Below are 26627 nucleotides of genomic sequence, written 5' to 3' on the forward strand. Positions count from 1 at the left end.
TACCTTTGCTGACCGGGAAGGCACGCAGTGCGTTTGTGGCAATGGACCTGCAGGAGACAGAGGACTACGGCAAGTTGAAGGAGGCCATTCTCAAAAAGTATAACATCAGCGCTGATACCTATCGTGTGAGATTCCGCTCTGCTATCATCATGTCTGGTGAGTCGCCAAAAGAACTTTATGTGCGTTTGAGAGAGCTATTCATGAAGTGGGTGAGTCCTGAGGAGCACTCACTGGAAGACATCTGTGAGCTGATGGTGCTGGAGCAGTTCATGGACATGGTGAACCCGGACATGGCCGTCTGGATAAGGGAGCATGACCCCAAGTCCGCTGAGGAAGCAGCCAGGCTGGCAGAAGTGTTCCAGGCAGCACGACAGGGAACCAGGGACCCAAGCGCCAACATATGGACTTCCAGGGGTAAGTCTGATGGGGGTGGTGAGAGCCGTGGTCAGTTCCATCAGAGACCTAGCTTTAACCGCTATCCAGATAGACAGACAGGAGGTTAGGTGTACTTATTGTGGGAAACGGGGTCACATTAAACCTAATTGTCAGGCCAGAAACACCCAGAACACCACAATCTGCTACACACCTAGGCCGCACACACCAAACATCCAACACACACCAAATACAGAACAGCTGGTACAGGTATGGGTTAATGGTGAGGCAGCAAATGCACTAGTGTACACGGGGAGTTCACAGACTTTGATTCAGGAGAGCCTGGCCCCGGTAGAGGAGAATAATAGTCAGCCAACAGTGAAAGTGTGTTGCGTGTGTAGCAGATTGGGCTACGCCCTATTATTTGGCTCCTTTGCTTCTCCCCCTGTGCTGGATTGGTGTGGCTGCGTTCATCCTAATTACAGGGCGGACCTAGGCAGACTTATATCTAGGAACGCAAATTGCTACCTGGATGTGCTACTTTCTCTCTTTCCCGTCTTCCGGGGCGCATAGTAGTTTGGCGTGGATCACAACTTGGATGGTGAAGCCGCCATCAAGTGAATGCTCTCACGAGTAAGGTAAGCTACTTGACGTTTATCGGTGCTGTGCGTGCACGATTGCTCTTACATCCAGTATATCTCCACTTCCGTGTTGTAGAGCTTGGTCTGTCCTGTCGGCGTTGAGGCCGGTGTAGCACTGTTGAGCCTGGTGTCTGCCTTAAAGCAGCTAGAGGTAGGCTTGTTTATTTTAAACCCTTTTCGTAATCTAATTGATCACCGTTTGCAAACGGCAATCCTAATTGCCTCGATTGTGTTATTAGCGGTGTTGTCGGAGCTAACGCAGCTTCCCCCTCCCTCTCCCTCAACTTGATGGTTAGGAACGAACTCTTTTTAACCTGGTATGTATGTGGACAATATATTAAACTGCTAAAGGCTAATTTGCTATCTTTATTGTCCGTGATGGTAGCCTGTATACACTTGTTGTTTTCCACAGATATATGAAGTCGGCTGGCATCGCCAAGTGTCTCCACGCCACACGCGGCTGCTGTTCTGTCTCTTACGAAGTTTATCGCGTCCTCTTCAATCCTCGGTTTGACGCTGGGGTTATTGTGTAACCTACTGGTGGTATTGTTTGTCGTACCAGTTGTGATTGATTGTGCATGGGATTAATTTTGGACTGATCTGCATAACGCATGTTTAGGGCTTTCTGGCCGTATGGTGCATGCTTTGCATGTTTGATTACTTGCTTCTTTCTGTGTATTTGCATGTGGTTTATGTTCTTTTCTTATGCCTTTCCTTTTTGTTCCCTGTGATGCATGTTTAGAGCTGCTTTGCGCTGCATGCACATTTGAGTATTTGCGGGGTTAACTCACCTGTATCTTACAGCCCCTTCATTGTAGTGTTGCATTGTGGGAACTGCTGTGCATGTGCATGTGTGTGGTTGGTAGTGGTGTGTGAGCGTGTATTTGTGTGCAGTAACGTTATTCCCCCCATCGCCGTGACCAGGGCGGTTGTACTGCTCCAGCTTGACCTCTGGGGGCTTCAACCTCTGTGGGACGGCCATTCCAGCCTCCAGCCCCACAGCTCAAAAGCTAAGTATAACCATACCGGCTAATGCTAAGTTAGTGTGATTGTGCTACCCACAGTTCTAACCATAGTCTCTCCCCCCTCTCTCCCTTGTTCTCCTTTGGACAGGTGCGGTGTGGTCCAAGCGAGCGGCAGGCTCACCCTCAGGTGGTGGGGTCCCTTCACGTTTCCTGTAGCACACCTCGGGTGTCAATCCTTAGCTTTGGAGTGCAGTGTGAGTGCAGTGATTGCAGTGTGATTCTCACGTGTGATTTGTGGGTGTCTTCTGGACCGCTTCCCCCCCCTCCTGTAGTCCTGCCGGTCGTGGTAAGCCCTCGCCCTGCTCCGTTTTCCCTTTTCTTGAGATTGCCCATAGACCTTGTGTGCCAGCTGACGTGCAGCCTCGCTGGTCACCGTATGTACGGTATGGTGTGTGTGTATGTGTGTCGTGTCTCTCATACTGGTATCTTTCAGGGGAATTGCTGAGACATTTCCTCAGAGTTGGGTTTTATAATTGTAACTAAGATCTGTCAATAAAATGTATATTTTTGGAATCTAAGTCTCTAGCTTCTCCTGTGTTTGAACCTGTGTGACCTAAATTGAACTCAAAGGGTTAGCATTGGCTTAAACTATTTCCTAGGGGTGAACCCTCCCCCTAGGTGGCGTAGTCATCAATACATTATACTAACTTCCTCATACCACTTGCCATACGTGCATGGTGACATTAAGAGCTACCGCACAGCTGAGGTGTTCCTGACTGTTAGTGGCCAAACATTTGCAATCGCCCCTACACTGCCCTATAAAGTAGTTCTGGGTCACGATCTCCCCATTTTATGGGACCTCGTCCCCAAAGTCAAGCACTGCAATGCGGTCACAAGAGCGCAGAGTGCAAAGGAACTGGTGGAGTTGCCTTTTGCTGATGCAGATTTGGACATGGCAGACAGTAAGCCTAAGAGAAGGCACTTGACACGACAGCAAAAGCGCAGGCAGAAGATGGAAAATGTTGTTGAGCAGGCAGAGACTGAAGTATGGCCGCAGCCTCAGTTGTCTATTGATATAGATCTACCCTGTAACATTGCAGAGCTACAGAGGCAGGATGAAACCCTGAAGCAAGTGTTTAAAAAGACTGATTGCAGTAATTCAGGTAACTTGTACCATGAAGAGCAGTACATCCTGAAGAAGGGGATTTTGTACCAGGTCAAAGGAGAGCAGGAGATGTTGATTGTGCCACAACCATTGAGGCAGAAAGTAATGACCTTAGCACACTCCATCCCATGGTCAGGCCATCTGGGAAAGTACAAGACCCTGGCTAGAGTTGGTAGCCGTTTCAGTTGGCCCAATATGTATACTGACATCACAGAGTTTGTTCGCACATGCCCAGAGAGTCAACTCACTTCAGGGAGGGCAGTACCACGTGCACCACTTCATCCACTCCCAATCATTGACACACCATTCACCCGCATTGGCATGGATATAGTAGGGCCACTAGAGAGAAGTAAGAGGGGTAACCGCTATATCCTAGTCATATGTGATTATGCCACCAGGTATCCGGAGGCATTCCCCCTGAAGAACATTAAGGCTAGGCAGGTGGCGAACTGCTTAGTGCAGCTGTTTTCACGGGTTGGGGTGCCACGGGAAATAGTCACTGATCAGGGTAGCAACTTCCTGTCAGTATTACTGAAGCAGGTCTATAGTTTGTTAGGGGTTAAAGCGATCAGGACCATGCCATGTCACCCCCAGACAGACGGGTTGGTTGAACGTTTCAACCGCACCCTGAAGAACATGCTCTGCCGCTTTGTGTGCCAAACAGGAACTGACTGGGATGAATGGCTGCCGTATCTTCTGTTCGCCTACAGGGAAGTCCCACAAGCCTCCACCGGCTTTTCGCCATTCGAACTCCTCTATGGTCGGCAAGTGCGAGGGCCATTGGACCTGCTGAAGGAGCTGTGGGAGGAGCCGAAAGCTGAGCAGCAGAGTGTGGCCGCATATGTGCTCCAGATGAGGAAGAGGCTGGAGGATATGTCAGAGCTGGCTCATCAAAACATGGAGTTGGCACAAAAGAAGCAGAAAACCTGGTACGACAAGAAGGCCAGGGGTCGGACATTTGAACCAGGTCAGAAAGTGCTGTTACTACTGCCCACTGAGGACGGCAAGCTGCTGGCCAAGTGGCATGGGCCATATGACATCATCAGGAAGATGGGAGTCGTCACGTATGAAGTCTCGATGCCGGAACGTGGCAAGAAGAAACAGACCTTCCACATGAATCTCTTGAAGGAGTACCACGCCAGAGATCGGGTGGAGATGCAGCTTTTTGTCCGCGCTGTGGCGGAAGAGGAGGAACCGGACGAGCAGTTTTTCCCCATCGAGCCCATTATCGGAACCGTGGAGCTGTCGCACCTGGAGGACCATCAGCAGGACCACGTAAGGGCGCGGCTGGATCGTGACCTGTTCCAGGAGACGCATCCCCCCAGAGGAGAAGCTATCGGGTGCCAGAGCGGCTGGTTCCAGCGTTGAAGGAGGAACTGGATGTGATTCTGTCACTGGGAGTCGTAGAGCTATCGTCCAGTGATTGGTGTAGCCCGGTGGTACTAGTACCAAAGAAGGTAAGATTCTGCATAGACTTCCGCCAAGTCAACACGTTGAGCAAGGTGGACCCCTATCCAATGCCTAGAATCGATGACCTTGTGGAACGGCTGGGTAAGGCGAAGTACATATCTACCATCGATCTGTCCAGAGGGTACTGACAGGTGCCGCTGAGTTCGCGTGCAAAGGAGATAACAGCTTTTCGCACCCCTTTTGGACTATACCAGTTCAATACTATGCCTTTTGGACTGCAGGGGGCGCCAGCCAGTTTCCAAAGGCTGATGGACCGTGTCCTGAGGGGAACCCATCAGTTTGCTGCAGCTTATTTAGATGATGTCTGCATCTGGAGTAACACCTGGCAAGAACATTGCCACCACCTCAGACAGGTGTTTGACCGCATCCGTGAAGCGGGGCTCACAATCAACCCAAAAAAGTGTGCCTTGGTAAAACGGGAGGTCCACTACCTTGGCTACATCCTTGGCGGTGGGGTCATACTCTTATGTAGCTTTGAAAGTAGAATTACCATTACCATTGCATCAAGTGAATATTTAAGTGTACAGATTATTATTATTATTATTATTATTATTATTATTATTATTATTATTATTTGAAATGGGTTTAGTTACAAAATATATGATTCTGCATCAGTTTATATGCACTTACATAATGTAAACATATACTGTGTGGGGGTGCCCATGAGAATTCTGATGTGTTATAACATATATGCTATTCATTTATCAGATTAAAGATACCATTTTCCAAGTGAATAACAAAGTGTAGTCTTCTCTAAAAAGCAAGCTCTCGTGGGCCACATAAAACGACATGGCGGGCGCATTTAGTCCATGGGAGTTTGACACGTGGTATAGTTTATCAGGACACTTGAAACATGATCACTAACAAAGAAATGCAGTTCCTAATTATCACACTCTGGCCATTTTAAGTCACATCACTCCCCGTGTGTGTGTATGTCTGTCTGCCTGCCTGCAGAGTCCAACATTTAGAGGAACATGGCAAGCTTTTGGGAATAACCTCACTTGCTGGCTAGGCTAACTGTTCTAACCCACCTCCATGAATAATGCTAAGCTAGGCTAACAGGGTCAGATTGGGTTATTGCACGCACAGAAAAGAGAAGAATCCTGTTATCTAACTGTGGGGTAGCCGGTAAATAAGCTAATTTCCCAAAATGTTGGTGTGTTCCTTTTAATATTTGCGACAAAAATATGACGCCAATATAGCATGTTATCTGTTGTGTGCAGCTTCCAAAGATGTTTGCTGACTGAAGATCTAGTTCTCTCCCTGAAACTCCTTCACTCAAAAACATACACACATACATTTAGAGGAAATACTCACCGAGTGCTAGTATCAACTCCATGATGTAATGCTCTAAATTGATCTGTTATTTTCAATGTCCTGATTTCTAGTTAATAATCTAAGAGGAACTAAACCTGTCTGTCTCCATCTGAGGAATATTTGCGACTCATTAGTGATGTGTCTCTCTGTCCCAATATCATCTCTGTTCTAAGGAAATGTGTGACATGACGTGATGTGTGTGTGCTGTGATCAACTTCATAAAGGGGCGTTTGTGTTATAACTTCCCAAAGTGTTTCTCAAAGTTACAACATGTTAATTTATCATGTTTTTATCACTAGAAAATGCTTTCATTTAAAAACTAATAGGCTACTCATTATGCAACTGTTTATAATGCAATTTTCTTTTGGTGCTTGTCAAACACCACAGAGAAACTCAACCAAAGGCCATTCATTTTTGAGAGCTTTGCGTAGTCAAGTTGCATGTACAGTACATTTCCACATCTTCTGTTTTCAGCTTGTTGGTTACACACATGCACACACCCTCTGATATTCAGGCCTCTATGGTTATACATGGGCGTATACATTGTAGTACACCACTGAAGTAAAACTTCTGACTTAGTTGACCTAATTTGCATTTTTCATATTGCCCTTTTTTTAAATTATGTTTTGTGTCTGTTTAGAGAGGTTGCCAGTTTGTGTCCTAGAGTCCAACCTCCATACCATAGATGGTGGTCTGTAGGGTTGAGAGGCTCTGTTAAAAAGGATATGACATCACAGGTCTGCTTTAAAATAGTCATGCAGCATGCATTAACTACTGTAGGGCTTGAGACCTGAAAATAGTGGTACATACTGTACCAAAGGACAACATGCAGATTGAACAGGCTTCTCTCTCTGTATGTCTTACAATTTTATAGGTCACAAAAGGAATGATTCAAGTATAGATACAGCCAAATAACATATTACAGCAAACATAGAAAGGTTTTTGAACTATATGAAAGTCACATGTGTGTGTGAACACACTGTTATGATGTATTATAAAAGTAGACATACACATACAATGTGTGTGTGTGTGTATATATATATATATATAATATATATTTATTTATTTATTTTTTTGTAAAATGCCCTATGGAAACTCCCCATAGGACTTTTGTTTACCCAAAAACATTCTGACAATAGAAAGCTTACTGTGTGGCAACCTCTTGGTGTAGAAGCATAATCCTGATCTCAAATGAAGGGTAACACTCGGTTGTTTCTTGTAGACCATTTGGAATGTATGTCAGGGATTCTGATATAGAATGACTACACAAAATATGGAATAATTACACAAAAGTCTCTATTTTTGCATTTTCTTTGTTGGTTCAATTAATGTGTATAAGACGGGGCATTTACATCAACAATTTTATAGGTCACAAAAGGAATGGTTCAAGTATAGATACAGCCAAATAACATAACAGCAAACATAGAAAGGTACCTCAAATATAAAACTTTTTGAACTATATGAAAGGAGTCACATGTGTGTGAACACACTGTTGATGTATTATAAAAGTAGACATACACATACAGTGTATGGAAGTGTATGTCAACAGTGTACTTTTTTAGAGAGTAGGCCTACATATTTAGAACATTCTGAGAAATTGCGTGTCACATTCGGCACAGCAGATTCTCTGACAGATTCTGCAACACCTCCCCAGCCACCCATCTGACAGGAAGCAGAAGGGACATAAATGTATGACCTGTGTGATTGATGATATCTTTCAATTACAAGGGAACACTATTTAAAAGATATACAGTATATTCAGTCTTTTTACCCTTTCTTAGATGAGTCAGTGAAGTAAATAACTTTGCAAGACAAATAACACTGTATTTACATCAAATTGACATTTAGATTCCACATACATACATACAGTATGCATTCTTCTCTCATTCATTCTGAATAGCTCACAAACTCTTCACTCACTACATGACAAACCATATCAAAAAACATACCAAAACCAACAGAATCTTATAGAACTTTCTGAAGGCTACATTGGCGTAGAACAGGGTTCTAACAACATTAGCAACTAGATGTACCGCAGAGCGGTACAAAATATGACCGCCGCCCAGTCCAGCACATTTTTTCCACAAAAAAAAATATTAAAATTTATATAAATATTGTATATATATTTATATAAAAAAAAAATTTTCTTACTTTGTTCCTTTTTTGTGTGTTTGTAATTCAGTGTGTGCAGAGTGTGTGGTTGTTTTTGTGTATATGTGTTTTGTGTGTGTGTGTGTGTGTGTGTGTGTGTATGTAGGTGTGTTTGTATGTGTGGGTGCATGTGTGTGAGGGTGTGTGTGTGTATGTGTGTTTATGAGTTTGTGTGCATGTGCGTGTTTGTGCGTGTCGTGTGTGTGCATGTATGTGTGTGTGCATGTGTAGTGTGTGTGTGTGTTTACGTGTCTTTGTATGTGTGTGTTTTTATATATGTGTGTGTGTGTGTGCATGTGTGTGTGTCTTTATGTATGTGTACATGAATAAAGCAAATCAGGGAACCACCTACTCTTTGCGATAAGTGCCATGGGATCTTTAACAACCATGGTGAGTCAGGACCTCAATTTAACATTCATGCAAAGGAAAACATCTCCTGCAGTACAGTGTCCCTGTCACTGCAATAGGACATTGGGATTGATATTTGTTTGACTTTTGGCCACAGGGAAGAGTGCCACCTACTGGCCAGCCACCAACACCACTTCCAGCAGGAACCTACTCTTCCAAGGAGGTTTCTTATCCAAGTACTAACTAAGCCTGCTTAGCTTCAGTAATTCAGCAAAGTCAGGGTATCTGCTGGTCTGACTGCTGGCTAAAAACAAAATGTGAAAGGCATATATGATTCTAACTGTCTCACTGAATTGCATTATGCATACTCAATTCTCACTGGCATCTGCTAGACAACAAGTGCCAAAACATGATTAATTCATAGATTTCACATGTAAAATCCATTTTATACAACCCCACCCCCATCTTGCCTGTTCATAATTCTGAGAAATTCTTGAGTTTTGTGCATGTGTGCGTGTACGTGTTTATGTGTGTGCTGTGTGTGTGTGTGTGTGTGTGTGTGTGTGTGTGTGTGTGTATGTGCGTGCATGTGCTTGTGGGTGTGCCTGTGTGTGTGCATGTGCATGCATGCGTACATATGTCTACTGTGTGTGTATGTGTCATACATATGATTACTGTGAATGTATGTATGTGTGTGTGCGTATCTGTTTATGCACATGTGTGCATATGGAATGGGTTAACATGACCCCTGGAGGCAAACATACGCAAAAATTTGGTCATCCTAGGCCCTACAGTTCTCATGGTTGGTGTATAGTCACTAAATGTACACATAAATTAATTTATTGTATGGCCCCCCATGAACGAAAGTCCACAAAACTTGGCATGCATTCAGAGGGTGTCATATTGATCCTACACTTTCAATTTCGTGCAGTTTTGACTATGTCAGCCAGAGATATTGTGATTACAACACCTAATTGTTTGCTTTTTAATTTTTAACTAGGTGGCGCTATACATGAATTGAGAGGTAATGGGATGGGTTGACATGGCCCCTTAAGACCAACATACAAAAAAAGGTGGTCCTCCTAGGCCCTACGGTTCTCAAGATATTCACAGAAAACTGTGTCTGCCCTACCCTCCTTTCAGGGGGTCCACTCCAGTGGGGGGGCTACAGATCAAAACGCCAAACAATGGTTCCATGCTATCCATGTGGGGCTACATGCCCACCAAGTTTCGTGCACCTCGGTCTTTCAGTGTCCCGGAAATCCTTGACGGAAAATTGGGCATGCGAAAAAGAAAAAAAAGAAAAAAAACATCTGACTAAACCTATATGACCACCGCTTCGCTGCACGGCGGTCATAATAATACATAGGCTATAGAGCAACAATGAGCAGAGGACACTGGGTATTTGGGTGCATGTGCGTGTGCGTGTGCGTGTGTGTGTGTGTAAGAACTGGCTTCACCAAGATCTCTGTGGGATTGTTACTTGACATTTGCTGTGGGTAACTGTCTCGAGAATAAAAATGCAGTCTAGTCATCTTGGATTAATTTTGACCACAACTGCACTTCCCAGATGGAATGATTGGGCGATGAAAACTACTGCTGAAAACAGTAAGTTTGTGTATATTGCAAGAGAGGTAGAGGGCCAATGCATACTGCAAAGTAATGTTTTAATGATCTTTGAAGGCAAACATTCTGTAATTCAGCATTCTTTTCTCATTTCCTGATTATAGGTATCCTAATCTACACACAAAATCTCTCTGACAGAGGTGGCCTGATGTTCTTTTTGGAACTTGCAATGAACGATGTGAACGACATCACTCAGAGTCTTCTCACAATTATGTTGATGTCTCTGACAGTTAACTCATATGTCTTCTGAGCTATGTCTTTCCTCTACCTGGTCATTGTATAATACAACAATTGTTAATTTCATTACTATGGAGCAGCAATGAATTGTATGTTTTTTATATGTTAATGAATTGCAGTTTAAACATTGATTGAGAATTTTTTTCTTTACTATTGGTAGATAACAATTTTCTCATGAAAATAATAACTGGAATCATTATTTGTTTGTTTTAGATTTTCAGTGTATTAATAATGCCAAAGGTAAATGTTCTGCTCATCACCAAATCATGTTTTGGTGAATTAACACCCCTGCAACATGCTAGACATTCATTAGCTATCCTTTCAAAATGTACACCGCATTATTTACTAACACAAGCTATTTTCTAATGTTTTATGAGAAATATGACAAGCAGGGGGAGGGTGCACAACTGGATGGGTCTTGAATTGTGAAGATCTCTGTAACTAATCTATAAACTTGTTAATGCATCTAGTGTGGGAAATTCAGCCTGTCCTCCCATAAGAAGACCTTGTTTCAAGGACAAGAGGATTAGCAGGATGAGGTTGTTTTTGTTTGGGTGGTGAAACGTACACCCCATAACACGTTTAGTCTTTAACACTATACACATACCTATACAAATTGGGTGACAATATCGGGGAAGAGCAACAAAAATAGCACAGGATCCATCCAGTACAAAGGAAGTATGACGGTAAATGACTCCTTGTTGCAGTAATAGTTATTTGACTAAGGGGGGCGCCAACCACACATTTAGTATATACTGAGAGTGGCCTATAGCCTGACGAGCCAGACCCACATTAAAATGTAGGGTCTGGGCACTCACCGTTCGCAGTGCTCAGTCCGAGGGGCGGGATAATCAGTTGTCTTTCAAATTCCCTCTGCACGCAATAGGACAGCGGCAGTGCTATGAGTCCCATGCGTTTCCCACCAGTGGAGCTAGTTGGCTAGTTCAAACGTTTGCCAACTTAGTAAAAGCTTAACTCGTGTCACACTGTTTCCCAACAGCAACATCCATCTTATTTGTTTTCAACTAGCAGGGAATTCAAGCCAAACCGTTGCAACTCAATCAATCATTATGTTAAGCCCACCTAACGACTCTATACACGATTTCATTGGCCTGATTAAGTTTCGATTTCTGGAGCTCACAAGCCAACAGAAAGTTGCTAGACTAGCCCTGGCAGCAAATGTAATTTGCTGCCGCTAGGGGCGCGTCTAGATTTCTAGGCTAAGTGGCCTATAGTGTAGCATTGGATTAGGCTGCCCATAACCATCAAACCTACTGAATCCCCACATTTAAAGGTGCAGTCAGCAATCATATGCAATTTCAAGCCCATAAAAAAATGTTGTCACATTCAGGGAACATCTGCTAGCTGCCCATCCTGAGAGTACACTGTAAAAAAAATGGTCTCTGTAGGCAGCCAAGGCTACTGGAAACAAACAAATTGGGGGCAGCCTGTCCCTCATACCAAAATGAAAACAGTGTGTGGTTCTCTGGGAATACTGAAGGGAAGGGTGTTGTTTTGGACAAAAGTGTGTGGTAAGAAACTTAAATATGAATACAAACATAAACACACACGACGTCATGCTCAATAACTGACTGCGCCGTTCAAATTAAACTCAGTTTGTCAGCAAACTCTTGATTAATTCCTCTAGAATGTTATAAGATGCTTGCAGGAGCTGCTTCAGTTTACAGTCAACTTCAAATGTGGTCAGCTGTGTAACTTCACCATACTAACTCTTAGCTCATAATTACTAAATTTATCAGTTAATTGATTTGTATAAGCTCTCTAACTATCCACTACTGTCCATGTCTAGTCCAGAGTTTGTGCTGGGCATTGCTGGACTGACTGGCTGCATATGTCTTTGTCTTCAAAGTTGATTGTCAAGAGGACTTTATTTTCTAAATCCAAGATGCAAAGTGATTTGCAAATGTATCAGAATAAACTCATCAGGTTTGAAAGAAATCAAACAAAAATAATCACTCTTGAAACTTTTGTGTATGCTTGTATGTGCATGCCTGTGTGTGTGTGTGTGCGTGCACGCATGCGTGTGAGTGCCTGTGTGCGTGTTTGTGTCTCTCCATCTCCTTAGAGCCTGACCGATATGGGATTAGAGGGCCAATACCAATTTCGACTTTTTTTAACAAACACAATGTAAAAATGTTCTCCCATAACAAGGTTCTAATCAAAATGGGGCCTTTATGTATTTGAATTATGTATTTGGGAATGAATGTTAGCTCAGATGCTCACATTTATCTTGTGTAGACTTTTTGTTCAAGTTCAAGTAGTTTTATTGTCAAGTACTCATAAAATTAATTATAAGTAATGAAATTCTTAAGCTTAAAAGCCAGCTCAACTTAAAAGAATAAATTAAAAGCAGTAATTAAGAAGGTGTGTTTTGTGTGTGCAGGCCCGGGGTGGGTAATCGGGAGAATCAGGAGTATTCCCGGTGGGCCGCTTCACTTTTGGGCCGGTCGAGGAAAAAAATTGTTGACATTTGCCACGTTAGTCTAGGCTATACACGTTCCGCATTCTGTGCATTCCCGTTGCCTCTGCATGGGTTGTAGCCTACCATGTGAGGGAGTTCTCCCCTCCCAAAAAGTGTTGGTTGGGTCCATATAGCCCGTCTTTTCCAAAAAGTTTTCTCAGCCGGGCCGGCCCTACAGTAGCCATAAGCGTCAGGAAGGATGGATGGTAGAAAGAGGCCAGGAGGGACTGAAATGGCCAGGTAGAATGCTGCTAAATGTGCATAGCTTCCAGATTACAGACAAAAGGGACAACTGGTAAAGAGAGATAGCCTATAGGCAATGATTATTAGCAATGTAATTATTGGGCTAATATTGGACGTTGTAGCATTGTCAAGCTATTCGTAAGCAACATATTAAATTACTTAAAATATAGCCTTTTGTATCCGATTCATAGACTTTGCAGTATGCAAATAACAAAACTGAAGCTTGATCTGTGTAGGCCTTTGCGGTAAAAATTGTAGCCTCTGAACAGCAGATCAACCAGTCGACCATTGAAAATGATGGGCCCTAAATTAGTGATGAGGAGGCCATGAGGGACAAGTAGAGAGGATAAATTAAAGTTATTTAATGTAAGAAAGTGCAATTATGCTACATGATAAACCTATATGCCTTGTTTGCTCAAGGGTGTAGTAAAGGAGTAGCCTAGGCTAAATCACCAAACAATATAGCCTACCCATGCAAAAAAGCATGTAGCCTAAACATTAGTTCAATATGCCTCTTTGTGGAAGCGTGGGATAGGCTACATTTCAAAGGCTTTCTTTCTTTCTTTCTTTCTTTCTTTCTTCCTGCTTTTGTTAACTTGTGGAATGTTTTTTGTTAACTTCTCAGTTGAAGTGAATTATTATATAACCTTTACACATTTGTTGAACCATACTAATAAAAACTACATTAATTTATCCAATTTCCACCACTATGGAAAAATTGGGCCGGTCTTGGGCCTGAAACTCCCGGGCTGAAAAGTGGCCCCACTCCAGCCCTGTGTGTGTGTGTGGGAAGGGGGGGGGGGGGGGGGGTGATGTTGTGTGTTTGGGTGGGGGTTCTAAGGTTTGAGGTTGATTAGCTATGGGGAAGAGAATAACAGTTCAGCATCCTGGTGACTTGTGGATAGAAACTGTCTCTGTATCTGCTGGTACAGGTCTGCATACTCTTGTACCTTCTAGATGGTAGGAGGGTGATGAATCTGGCTGGGATGACTGGGGTCAGCGAGGATTCGCTTGGCCTTTCTCCTGCAGCGCTGGCTGTAAAGGTCCTGCATATGGTAACTCAGTCCTTGTAATGTGCTGCGCTGACCTGACTACCCTTTGCAGAGCTTTGTGGTTATGGGCGGTGTCTTGGGCTCGTGATACAGCCGATTATGGTGGTTTCTTCAGCAAACTTAATGATGGCATTTGAGGTGTGAGTTGCCATACAGTCATGAGTGTACAATGAGTACAGCAGGGGGCTTAACACACATCCCATGCGATGTACCAGTCCAGTGCTGAGTGTTAGAGTGGAGGAGATGATGTTACCCAGCCGTAACGCCTGTGTCCTGTCAGTCAGGAAGTCAAGGATCCAACTGCACAGAGAGGAACCGATGTTCAGGTCTCTCAATTTCATGATCAGCCTGGATGGAACTATGGTGTTAAAAGTGGAGCTGTAGTCGATGAAGAGCATCCGTACATAGGTGTTTTTCTTATCCAGGTGAGAGAGAGCAGTGTTCAAAGCAAACGCTATCACATCGTCTGTGGACCTGTTTGGCCTATAGGCAAACTGGAGTGGATATAATTTAGAAGACAGGGAGGATGTAATATGATCTTTAACTAACTGCTCAAAGCACCTCATAACAACAGAGGTGAGAGCAACAGGGCAGTAATCATTAGCTCACTGTTGATTTGTTAGGGACTGGAATGATGGTGGACCTCTTGAAACATGCGGGGATAACAGACTGATGCAGGGAGAGATTAAGGGCTGTATTTTGCACCCTGGCGCATGGCGTAAAACTCGTTTTCCACCCGGCGCAAAGTTTAATTCCTTATTTTGCACGTTTATTTTTTAAACAATGCGCCCAGGTGTGTGGCAATTAACAACTTAGGGAGTGGCTTAGCACATTGTCTAAAAATCGCTATTGTACACCTGGTCAGAAGTCTATGGCGAGTTGTTTACATGTTATTTTAAGAGTCAACAGTCATATTGGCGGGTGCACAACGCACCATCCTTCTATCATCCATGAACGCACACCAGCGCACGTCCTCAGGGTTGTGCACAATTCGAATTGCAATTCTGCTTCCTGTTTGCTACCTCAATTGAAATGCAAGTGAAATTCAATAATTGGATTGGAATTTAAGAGCCTGTTTCAATTCAATTCTGGAATTTTGCACAAGCCTGACGTCCATGCAAAACATTACAAATTGCACGATTACAATGGGAAACATAATTAGAATAAAGATATTATGAAATACTGTACATCTCATGATGAGTAGTTATTCACCATCGTTTGCAAATTGGTAATGACGGTTAAAAGTGATTAGGGGAGAGGTGAGAGACACGTATGGAGCACAGCTGAAGATGCACGAGATATAAGCAACTCCTCTGCAGGATAAATGTTTTTTTAATCAGTCATTTGAGCAATATTAGGGTAAGTGTTGCTTTTTCCAGCGTATGTTTTCAATGGTAACCCATTGGCAGTCAATAGTGAAAGTAACAGCATATAACTGTCTTGTCGTTGAATCACTGACACCATGGTGAAGTTAGTTTCACTTTGCCAATGAGTTCAAATAATAGAGCAAATGTGTGAAGGCTATGCTAGGTTTTAGTAAAGCATGGTTTAGTGGAATGACTATTCCATACGGTCTTGCAAGGAGCCTCCTTCAAATGCGCCGTTGAATGTCAAAATACCGATGCATTTATTTGACATCGCACTTTGTGCCGTTAAAGGGAATGACAGATGTCAATCTCATTGGTTTAAATGATGTTACGCCCCAAACACACCCATGACTGATTAAAAGACCTAGGAACACCTTGTTGCGCCATCTGCTCGACGTTTGATAACGAAAACCCTCCCAATGTGGACTGGACATCCTAGTAAATTTGAATAAGCTTTTGATGAGTGACGATGCGCTTTTGACTGTTATGATAGGGCCCGAAAGATGTCCATAAAGACCTCAGTCAGTTCAGATGGACAAGCCTTGAAAAGCCTTCCTCAAGCAAGCCTACCTTTTGTGGTCTTAATGCAACATGTTACAAAGTACTGACAGGGCCATCAAGGACTGTGAGCGAGTCAACAGCCGAAAAACCTATTTAGCAAGCAGAAATGTCCTAGCCTGGTGTTTAGGATGCATCAAAGACAGGTTATCTTTCATTTATCACCCGGAGAGAAGAAATACTCTTTTTTGATTGGCTGGCGGGGTGGCTTTTAATTCTGAATAACGGGACACCTATGAAGTAGATCTGGTAAAAAAAAGTTTAATCGCCGTTCCATATCAATGCTTATGAATGGTAACTATAACAACCATAGTAGGACGACAGTTGAGCCTGGAGGCAGGCTTCGCAACAATGGAATCAACTGTAAACAAGCTAACTGTCCACGCTATCACTGTTATAGGGCCAACGAAAGTTGTACAACAAGCTGAACTAGTGGGCTTCTTTTTAAACGGAACCGCATGTTTCCTTTGCGTGCTATAAAGGCATGGCTTTACAGTGGCAACCGGGTGATAAGCGGGATAATGGCCTTCGAGGTTTGTCCAGTTGTACGGAATTAATGGACTCGGGCGGAGTCCGACTGGGACCCAGCGCAAGGGGCGGGGGAGGTGGGGGTGGCCCCCGGGGACCAAACAACATTTTTCTGTAAAAGTCTAGTGGGGCTACATGCATGGTGTCCCGGAAATTGTTGACCAAAAATTCAGGAAGTAGATGACGGAAGAAAAAAAAAATTGACCATCCCTATATGAAGTAGGTGTAGAAAAACATTGCTGCTATGCATGTTGCATTGTCTGTTGCATTGTCTTTACTGGCACACTGATGTGGTTTCATCAGTAAAGAAAGCGGCTTTTCCTGTTTGTGTGTAGTGTGACCTTTGAGGTGGAGTAGACTCAGTCTTCATAGTGGTGACTAATAGGTGGTCTCTCAGTGGAATTTTTTGTTGGGTTCAACCGCTAACCATGCAGCGTGAGAGGCACATAAGAAGATGGCCAGCCCGAAAGGAGAACTGGGGTTATTGGGGGAGCATCAACCAAAGACACATGTAGTCCTTCACCACTGAAACTTTCCATCTCCTAGTCACACACACTTCATCTCTACTGGAGCAACACTTGTCCCCGCAATCATGCAGGAAATTGACACAACTGTTGAACGAGATTTCTTTGTCCCCCATCTGAGGTACATTTATCAAAAGCGTAGTTGTTTAAGTTAGGCCTACATTTATTATTTTTTTTATAATGGTTGTTGTGATGTTTTTGAGTTGAACACCAAAGTTAAAACCATGTTGTAGAAAACAAACAAGAAAACAAATTCACAGGAAATGTGTCTTGTATTTGTTCAGATTCCATATTTCATACTGAATAAAAACAAAGTAACTTTAAAAAACACACACAGTTAGGCCTTTGTTACTTCTCCTCTTGGCATGAAGTGCACTGGCTTATTTATTTGAGTTAATAATTTAAGCATATCAGAGAAGCATATTCCAAGGTCTCTCATGCTACAGCAATAGTGAATAGGTCATGAGAAGCCATCTCTCTAAGACAAGCTCCAGCACTGGATTTTCAATATGAAGGGTTCAGATGCAAAAGCCTCTAAATGCCACCTATGTCAAAAATGAGATAAAGATGGTGAGGGGATGCTCTCCACACATAGTATACGCTAATCAAATAATTTAACTTCTAAACCCACTAAATACCACTCTCTTCCTGGTCTGAAATATCGATTTATAGGCAAAAACCTATAGGAGCCTGAATTTAAATGCTCATTTAAAAGAAAAGTAGTCAGACGGATTTAGAGGGTTTTGCATCTGAACTCCTCATATATAACCCTCAGGCGGAGAGAGAGCACATGGGGTCATCTCGCACCTAACCTAACTGACAACTGTTGGGGACATGGGGACAACTTCTTCTGCTTCTTCGTCTTTCTATGCTTTGGACTTTAGACTTTCATTTGTATCCTTGTTCACATGAAAAATAACAATCAAAACACTATTTTCTTTTAAACATTTCCTTTCCCATATCAGTTAAGATAAGAGGTTTGGAACAGAGATAGGGTTAACATTCTGTCATGTGTACTTATACTATCTAACTGGGGCGAAGATTAAGGAAGATGACTTTTCAACACCTTACAGTATGTGAAAGGGTTTAAGATTCAGCAATTAATTGGCATAATGCCACGGCAGTGTGGTAAGGAGGTTGTTAAGTTGCCCCCACACACTCTCACAGTTTCTGGCACAATGTCTTACAACACGTGTCAGAATTGCTGAACTTGTTAACTGCACAATTCAACTATCATAATGACAGGAGATTAGAATGAGTTTCTGAGATAGATAACACCCTCTTGTTAAACACAAGCATCTGTATGTCAGTTTGTTGAGATTTGATGTAGCCTACCTCATGAGTTTGTATGTATATGAGTGGAAATCCTGGGACTTGTATTTTAATCAAATCTTACACTTATCTGTACTTTAAAAGACCAACAAGATATACAGTAGCTTACAGGTACTGTGCCAGGGTTCCTTCAACTCCTCTATTTTACAATACTGTGGAACTAGAAAAAAGGATTTAAAGTTTCAGTCTTATTTCAAAGTCATGTTTTTAAAAAGGCACAAGCCGCTGCCTTCTTGTTTTTTTTTGTCCAGTACCACAAAAGTGAACATCTCCTCCTCCAATTCCGCCCACCTCACATGAAATATATAACCAAGCGCAAATCATCCAACACTTCACTGTGTTTGTTGATCCACGTCAAGATGTCTCTGAAGATCACCCTCATCATGCTCACCCTGGCCAGCATGCTGTCCACTGCAGGTAACTTAACCTTGTACAGTATATCCATTTGTCATCGTTTTGAAAGAGTTGCTCAGGTCCAGTAAATGTTAGTCATGAAAAGGATCTTTGAATTTATGACCAAAAATATATCCAAATGCATGCAAATACAATACTAGTCAACATAAATAATAATAATGATAATAACAGTTATAGAAGTGAAAGTATAGTTGAGCTGTCTTTATATGCTCTTTTTGCCTTGTTCTTTCTATCACATTACTGTCCCGTTTTCCACGCTGATTCTGTTTGTCTGTTCTCAGATTTCCTGAAGTGTCACCTCTGTGGTGGGAGCCAGTGTAGTGAGATGACCTGTCCTCCAGGAGCTGATCGCTGTATCAAGATGGGTGAGTCAGTGGCACTACACTGGCATATTACACCATTTCTCTTTCACTGTGAGTTCACAACAAACATATATTGTCATGTCTCTTTCTTGTTCCTCAGAAACCCCAGAGAAAGGTGTATACGGTAAAACTTGTGCCACTCAACAAGTCTGCGATGCCAAAACACCTGGGTTGAAAAAATGGTGCTGCGAGGGGGACTTATGTAACGGTGCCGGTACCATCGGGAAGAGCCTCCTGCTTCTGCTGGTGCCATTGGCCTCGATCTTCGTGCTCTCCTGAGCTGTCAGCGTCTCCGTCCTCCAATCCTCTTCACCACTGACCTCAGTGCAGCGCTGTACCACAATTTCCCATCTATAACCAGGGTTTATACATTGATTTTGCAACATTTCTTTAGCTATGAGGTTAATACACGGGACGGGCTATACATGAGAATTCATTTCTTTTCTTCATGCTTCTTTTGATTGATTGATGAATAAAGCAAGATCTGAAGAATCAAGATTTTTGTTTAACTTGCATAAAACACTGTCCTTCGGTCATTCCGCTTTCTCTGTGCTTCTTCAAGCAGAACTGAAGGTGTGTCATTCACTCTGTCGTTTCCTTCTTGCTCTCATCTGTCCCTTCAGAATGGGCTGGAGGATGTCAACGGTTTTTGTACTATAATTTGTAAATGTACTATATGTCATGTCTGGTCATATCTATTTAGCTTGTTTGATGCAGATATTACTGATGCCATTTACAATCACTTTTATATACATTTTCATAACGTGTCAAATTTTTTCCATTATTAATGCTTGCACGAGATATCCTAAAATATGAAATTAATAAATATTTGCTTCAATCAGTGGTCAATCATGTTGTAAATTTGTGATAAAAGGCTGAATTTGTGATAAATTAGGAAAGGAAAGGACATGTCCAACTCTTTGCTAAAGTTGCCCTCAGCAGATAGTGGCATCTTGCGTTTTGTGGACCTCTGCCCTCTGTACCAAACTCTCAAGTCTTTCCCGTCACCATGGAAACCACAGAGGGATTCTTTGAAACTTCCTATGTTCTGTTTACCCTATGCCTGTGCACCAAACCTCAACTCTTCCCTCTCACAGAGAACACCATAGGATGAAAGAGGAGTCTAATTTCTGAAGTAATGAATGTCCTGTTTGGTTTTGAATTGGCCTGTGTGATGTTGGCAATACATCAATGGCATCATAATAATCCAATGGACCAAAACATAAGTAATCCAGTCCAGTATAGTCCAGTATAATCCAGTCTCGCCGACAACACAAACCACCCTACCGACACCTCTTGCTCAGCATTTTCCTTTGACCAATCAAGACATTCCTTGGGGAAGTGTGTTAGTTTAAGGCTTTTGGAGAACACCATGACACTGGTGTGTTGCACATGCATGGAAATAAATTACATTAAATAGACAAAATGATTGGGCCACTAACGGATTCAATTCATTTTTTTCTCATCAATCTACACACAATAACCCAATACTTCGATGGGTGTCCATAGAATGTATGAGTAGCACAGGAACCTGCAGTCCAAGTTCAGTTCATACATGCTCAAAGTGAACAGTTCATGTTCAAAGTTCACAATTTTAATTCTGAACTAGTTCAAAGTTCAGTTCATTTTACTTTTTTCGTGAGATATTTAAATAAATACTTTTTTTCACACTACGAGCTAGAAATCACTATACGTTCTTTGAAGCTGCTCATTAGACATTTGCTCATGACACTGCAATTGTGGGTTTCTTACCAGGTGATGAAACTTGCAGCAGTACAGACAAGGTAGACCAGTTCTATACCAAAGATAATGAATGCGTAGCAAGATGGGTCGTCCTAGTTCATGTCTATGAGGGCAAAGTGGAGTTCAGTCAGAGACGGGCTCTGGTTCAGTTCCCGCCTGCACAGGGGCGTGTCACTGACGTATGACTTACGTTTGAACGCCTCGGTTCCACGCCAGACAAGCCGGAGTACAAAATAAACTTGGTGTACACCTTCATTAATGTTGATTTTCTCTCGACTGGAGGGTCATACTATCACGACATTCTACTGAAATAGGGAGGAGGGTTTTGGAGATCATGATACCATGTCCGAAATGTGCATCCATTGCTCAGAAAAATAAGGCTTGGACAAATTCTTGGAAATTCTTGGATTCTGCCATATTATAATAGTCTCCCTTTACATACAAAGTTTACATACTGTACTATGTTTTTTTTGTGGTTTAGGGAGCATAATACTAGGGATGCTATCTCCTGCTAAATGTAATTTTTGTAGAGGTCTGTGGAATTGTTTTTGAGTCATATCTAACAACAGTTGTAGCTGACACAAGTGAAGAGTAGTAACCATTTCGTAATCAAAATTCATGTGTATATCCACAGGTTCATATAGGACCTTCCACTTCAATAACCCAGCTTCAATATGGTTCAATCAAGTGGTTTAATGCTAAAAAGGCCACAAAGGACCTTCTTCTGGCCGTGTTTGGGAGGAGAATACTTGCCAGCCACTCCTACACTGGCAAACAAGTCCAATGCTTTCCGGACTAAAGCAGCTAAACCCCAGCTTAACCCGGTCAAAGTGAGTGACATTATAAGTGAGTAAAACTTTATTTCTCCCTCACAATGTAATGGTTGATATATTGACTTTAAACTGTTTATACATTATATACAGTACCCTCCACTGTAATTGGCACACCTGTTGTTAGTTTCTGCATTATCGTGAATGAATATAAGATTTGAAAAGCTGAAAAAAAGCCTATGTCCAATTAAAGCATATCATCACAACAGCGAACTTGCAATATACAGTAAAGCACATGCTAACGTTTTCCTACACTTTCCCGCTGTTTTTGTTTCCACAGATTACATCACTAAACGATTTGGGGTCGACCAGGGGGAGGTAAAGAAGGCCATTTCCAAGAAATGTGCGGATCAGGAAAAGATGGAGAAGAGGCGGACACATTGACTGACACACACACACACTGATTATTTGTAACAGTAATAATTTTTGTTATTGTTGTTATTTCTTTGTTTGTTTATTTATTTATTTATTTATATTTAATAATAAATATAATTACTTCATGTCTGTTATTGGGAACTGGTTTATTTAAATTCAATATTGTTTATATAACCCTATAGGATTTAATTTAGTAACATCCTATAGGATTTAAAATCCTGTAAGTGTTTTTAAAAGACAAAAACCTGTAGGAATAATATCCTTTAGGATTCCAATAGAGGAAATCCTGTAGGATTTCTATCAGATTTTGGAACCGAAATCCTATAGGAATTTACGGAGCCCTCCGGGTGACATGGGGGAAAAAAACATGGGTTAAAAAAAAAAAAAAAAAAGGTCATGGGAAAAAAAACATGAAGAAGAAAAAAAAAAAAAAACGATGTACTTTTGCGGGATCTCGCAAAACTTTTTTTCTACTTTTGGAACTTGCTGGGCTTCCTACTTGACCCCAATAGGCCCACAAACCACTACCGCCAGATGGCAATCATATCATGATACTATGATTGCTCTATCACTGTTGCGTTTTGTGGGTTTTCTGGACACATTACATACAGTAGGCCTATGACAAGGGAGGGAGAGGGAGACACCTGCGTGCAGACACGCGCACACACACACACACACACACACACACACACACACACACACACAGGCGCGTAGCAAGCGTGGGGGATGTGGGTGTTATAACGTACACAATTTTGCTGGAACACGATTCTATCCCCCACACTTTTTGTCAGATTAAATTAAAAGTAAAATATGGAAATAAACGCTCCCGTAAAGAGTTGGAACCGTATCTATAACTCACACACAGAGACACAAATAGGTCTGTTGATTTGATTGAACGGTCATCCAGCCAATCACATCAAGGTGAAGAACCAGAGCCGCTCTGATCAAATTCAAAGTGTGCGTCTTTCAAGGCAATGCTGCTGCTTGGGTCTGCATTGTAACGTCTGCAGTGAGCAGATTTTAGATAGAATTGAATTGATAATTGTTACCGCATTATGCTAATTTAGTAAACCAAAATTCACTGTCTGACTAACAGTTTTTGTCACAATGCAGGGAGTCAAAGTGAAACCGGGGTGCATGCACCAAGGCACCTGTTTCTGCAGGAAAACCTTTGGCTACTGTTCTCAGAGCATTATGCTTTCTCTGCCTATGATCTGCAGCTTTTCTCAAACTATGGGCCTCCTCAACAATTAACCTACTACTGCTCCACGTAGCCGCGAAATTAAGTTATGCCCGGTGCTTCACACGTCTGCTCATTTGCAGCATACTTATTCATTTGGTGTCATCAACTATATAGACATAGCCCAGTCAGCACACATACAGTACGTCTCCAAGACGCTTGGAAAGGAACAGCTCAGTTACATCGCGTTCCATTTAGAACGTCTTATTTGATCTGATCTTACAAACGGCGGCATCAAGACACATTTGAGTTCTAGGCTACATCGGAGATAGAACGCTTATGATCGCTCATGCAATGTGTGCGTCCCTGCAGCAAGTGAAACTGGAGGTAACGTGGGCTTGAAGCAACAATAGTTTAAACAACAACGTGGCGTAACGATCAATGGAAAAATGCATAGAAACTGCTAATCATAATCTTTAAATTGACATTAATTAAGCTGGCTATATGCAACACAATTTATTTATATTCCCTTTGCATATGTTTGGTTAGACTTCAAACGTTTTTGAATTTGAGCTTACAGTTCTGTGTCCTTTACATTTATTTAATAGGTATTAGTGATACCTCGAAATTAGGCTGCTGTCTGTTAGGCAATTTATTGTAGCCTGCTAACCCATATGCACAAAACATAATTTCTGAAATGATTTCTTGATTTATAACATGAGATATGTCTCCATGTAGGGTAGTGTCAAATAGTGAAGTGATAGCAGGTAGCATGTAGGCCTACATGTCACATGAGCCACACATATGACGGGCGCTGCTTCTTCTGTCCCTCCCAAACTGCATTAAAATGGTGTTTTTAGCAATCAGAATTTCCATTTTTTTCGGGGGAGAAACTCCCGGACACCAATATAGTCCGCACCCCTCTTAGAAAATACTTACAACGTCCCTGTAGGGAGTTATTTATAAATTGGCCAGAGTGTTTCATTTTCCTATCCCACAACCCCCACACTTTTAAAAAGCTTGATACGCATCTGACACACACACACAACATACAGGAACATCACAATGCAACTAAGGTCGGCGCTACAATTATGATCAAAGGCCTATGCAATTATTGACAGAATTTAACGGACCTTTGTTCCTCCCGGTTCGCTCGTTCGGCCCTCTGATATGATTGCCATCTGGCGGTAGTGGTTTGTGGGCCTATTGGGGTCAAGTAGGAAGCCCAGCAAGTTCCAAAAGTAGAAACATTTTTTTGCGAGATCTCGCAAAAGTACAGCGGTTTTTTTTTTCTTCTTCTTCATGTTTTTTTCCCACATTACTTTTTTTTTTTTTTTTTTTAACCCATGTTTTTTTTCCCCCATGTCACCCGGGGGGCTCCGTAAGGCTACAGTGGACTAGAATGTTGCAGGGGCTGCTAAAAACACACAGAAACGCACTGAAAACTTGGCTAATCACAGCCCTTGCTGTCGAATGCGCCGTCTGGTTCGACCGTGGAACGCCACAGCGGACTATGCTGCCCCCAAGCGGCTGCAGTTGTACTTACATTTCACCCAGCTGCGTGAATCACCTTGATCGTGAATGAAGTGTCAATTTTTAACTGGGACCCACTGTAAGTATTCCTAAGTGAGTACGGAGATCTCCACACAGTTCAACCCTCTTTGGTGCAGCCTTTAATTGTAACTCATACACTTTTGTCAAATTCAACAGTCAATTTCTGGCTGTTTAGCTCAAATAGTAAATAACTTGTTTGCCATAGTTTCAGACTATATTTCTAAGTAATACATATTATATGAAGGATGATAGATAGGGAAGAAACATCAGTAAGAATTAGTAGACAAGTTGGTGGTGATCATAGGTAGGAATCATAGGTACAGGAGGGGACTATCTCTCTATCTCTCTCAGTTCTTACTTTTAAGAAATGAATGAATGAAAGAATGAATGAAGACACATGGCTTACAAAGCAGTTATAATCTTATAGCCCTTCCTTTATGCTATCAAAAGTAGGATGTGTTTTGGAATAATGAAGAGAAATTAATAAATACAAACAGTGCAATAAGCACCTGAAAAGAGAAGTGTACAGTAGCAGATTGCATAAGCATAAGCGAATTGCATAAGCCATTATGCAATAATAATAATGACCCACTTGCAGATGGCACTTCAGATCTGAGACAGTATACTATTCGACCCCTCTAACACCGGAGCAGAATGTCTCTGGTAGTTGTTAATGTTCTCTCTCCCAAGCACGCACCATTATATTATGTAACACTTTCCTGAAAGCCCTGTGAACAAAAAGCACAGTAATGTGAAATGCAAATGAAACCTCCTTCTTGCAAATATTGGGGAAGAAATTATGCGCTTTCAACTTGGTTTAGTTATTCACTATAGTGTGCAGAATCACAGAAGAATTCAGCCAACAACAGTATTTCCACATTATGCTGTTTGGATTCAATGGTATGTTATGTATACAGTTAAGCCCATCATTATACACACTTATGCCAACGTTTAATTTCATACAATTTCCTCTATCATCAAGAAAACACAAAAACAGACTGTCCCCCATTTATTTCTCTAGCACAATATAATGTCTTTTGTCTCGTGCTATGTAATTTCCAAGCAGAAGAAACATATTAGGTCAACATATAGGCATGGGTATGAATAATTTGAGGCTTTAACTGTATGTTATGTAGGTCTACACTCCAACAATTCCCCAAGAGGGAGTAGCAGCAAAAGCTGTCCTGTGTCATGTTAGTAGTGTCCCGATACACCCAGCCACTGTCCTGTGACACCCAGGGGCGTCACTAGACCTTATTCACTGGGGCACGTGCCTTAGTAAAAGTCTCCAGTGCCCCAGTAAAATTCTAGCGCTGCTCTCGCTGGAAATGGCATTCATGAGCGCATCTCCGTGCCTGCTTTAGTCATGACTCGAGCCTGTCACTTACCAGCCAATAAAAATAAACAAGGAAAAAAAGAAAGTGGCCATAATAGCCAATCAGGAAATAGCACCTCTGTAGCTGGGTAAGATTGAACGCAACAACCAATGAAAATCGTTCACATGATTCTTCCGAGTGTTTCGTTGTACAGTGGAAACCGCTGGAGCTCATCACATCACTTTGAGCGCAGAGAAAGTCGTCCCGTTTTAATGTTACAACAAATTCACAACTTGTTTGACAGAAAATATGACAAGTTGATCGATGTTAGAGAATGTTGCCCACATAATTAGCATCTGTTTTTCAATGCTTAGTATCAAATTTGTAGCCTAAATTTAGCAACAGTTTACCAGCTTCTGCTCTCTCCCTGACACACACACTCACACCATGCGTAGGCTGCATGCACACATGCGGA

At 42.1% G+C, this 26627-nt stretch overlaps 1 protein-coding gene across 1 annotated transcript; it reads left to right on the plus strand.

The window, feature by feature from the left end:
• The first annotated feature begins 18664 nt into the window (after nucleotides 1–18664).
• On the plus strand, nucleotides 18665–19992 carry LOC121689494 (three-finger toxin 3FTx-1). The gene is made up of 3 exons (XM_042069364.1): nucleotides 18665–18795; nucleotides 19074–19157; nucleotides 19255–19992. The coding sequence occupies exons 1-3, from the start codon at nucleotides 18675–18677 to the stop codon at nucleotides 19431–19433; spliced, it is 384 nt and encodes a 127-aa protein (XP_041925298.1). The 5' UTR covers nucleotides 18665–18674; the 3' UTR covers nucleotides 19434–19992.
• The last annotated feature ends 6635 nt before the right edge of the window (nucleotides 19993–26627 follow it).

The sequence above is a fragment of the Alosa sapidissima genome, chromosome 18 (assembly GCF_018492685.1).
Source record: "Alosa sapidissima isolate fAloSap1 chromosome 18, fAloSap1.pri, whole genome shotgun sequence".
In the NCBI taxonomy this organism is placed as follows: domain Eukaryota; kingdom Metazoa; phylum Chordata; class Actinopteri; order Clupeiformes; family Clupeidae; genus Alosa; species Alosa sapidissima.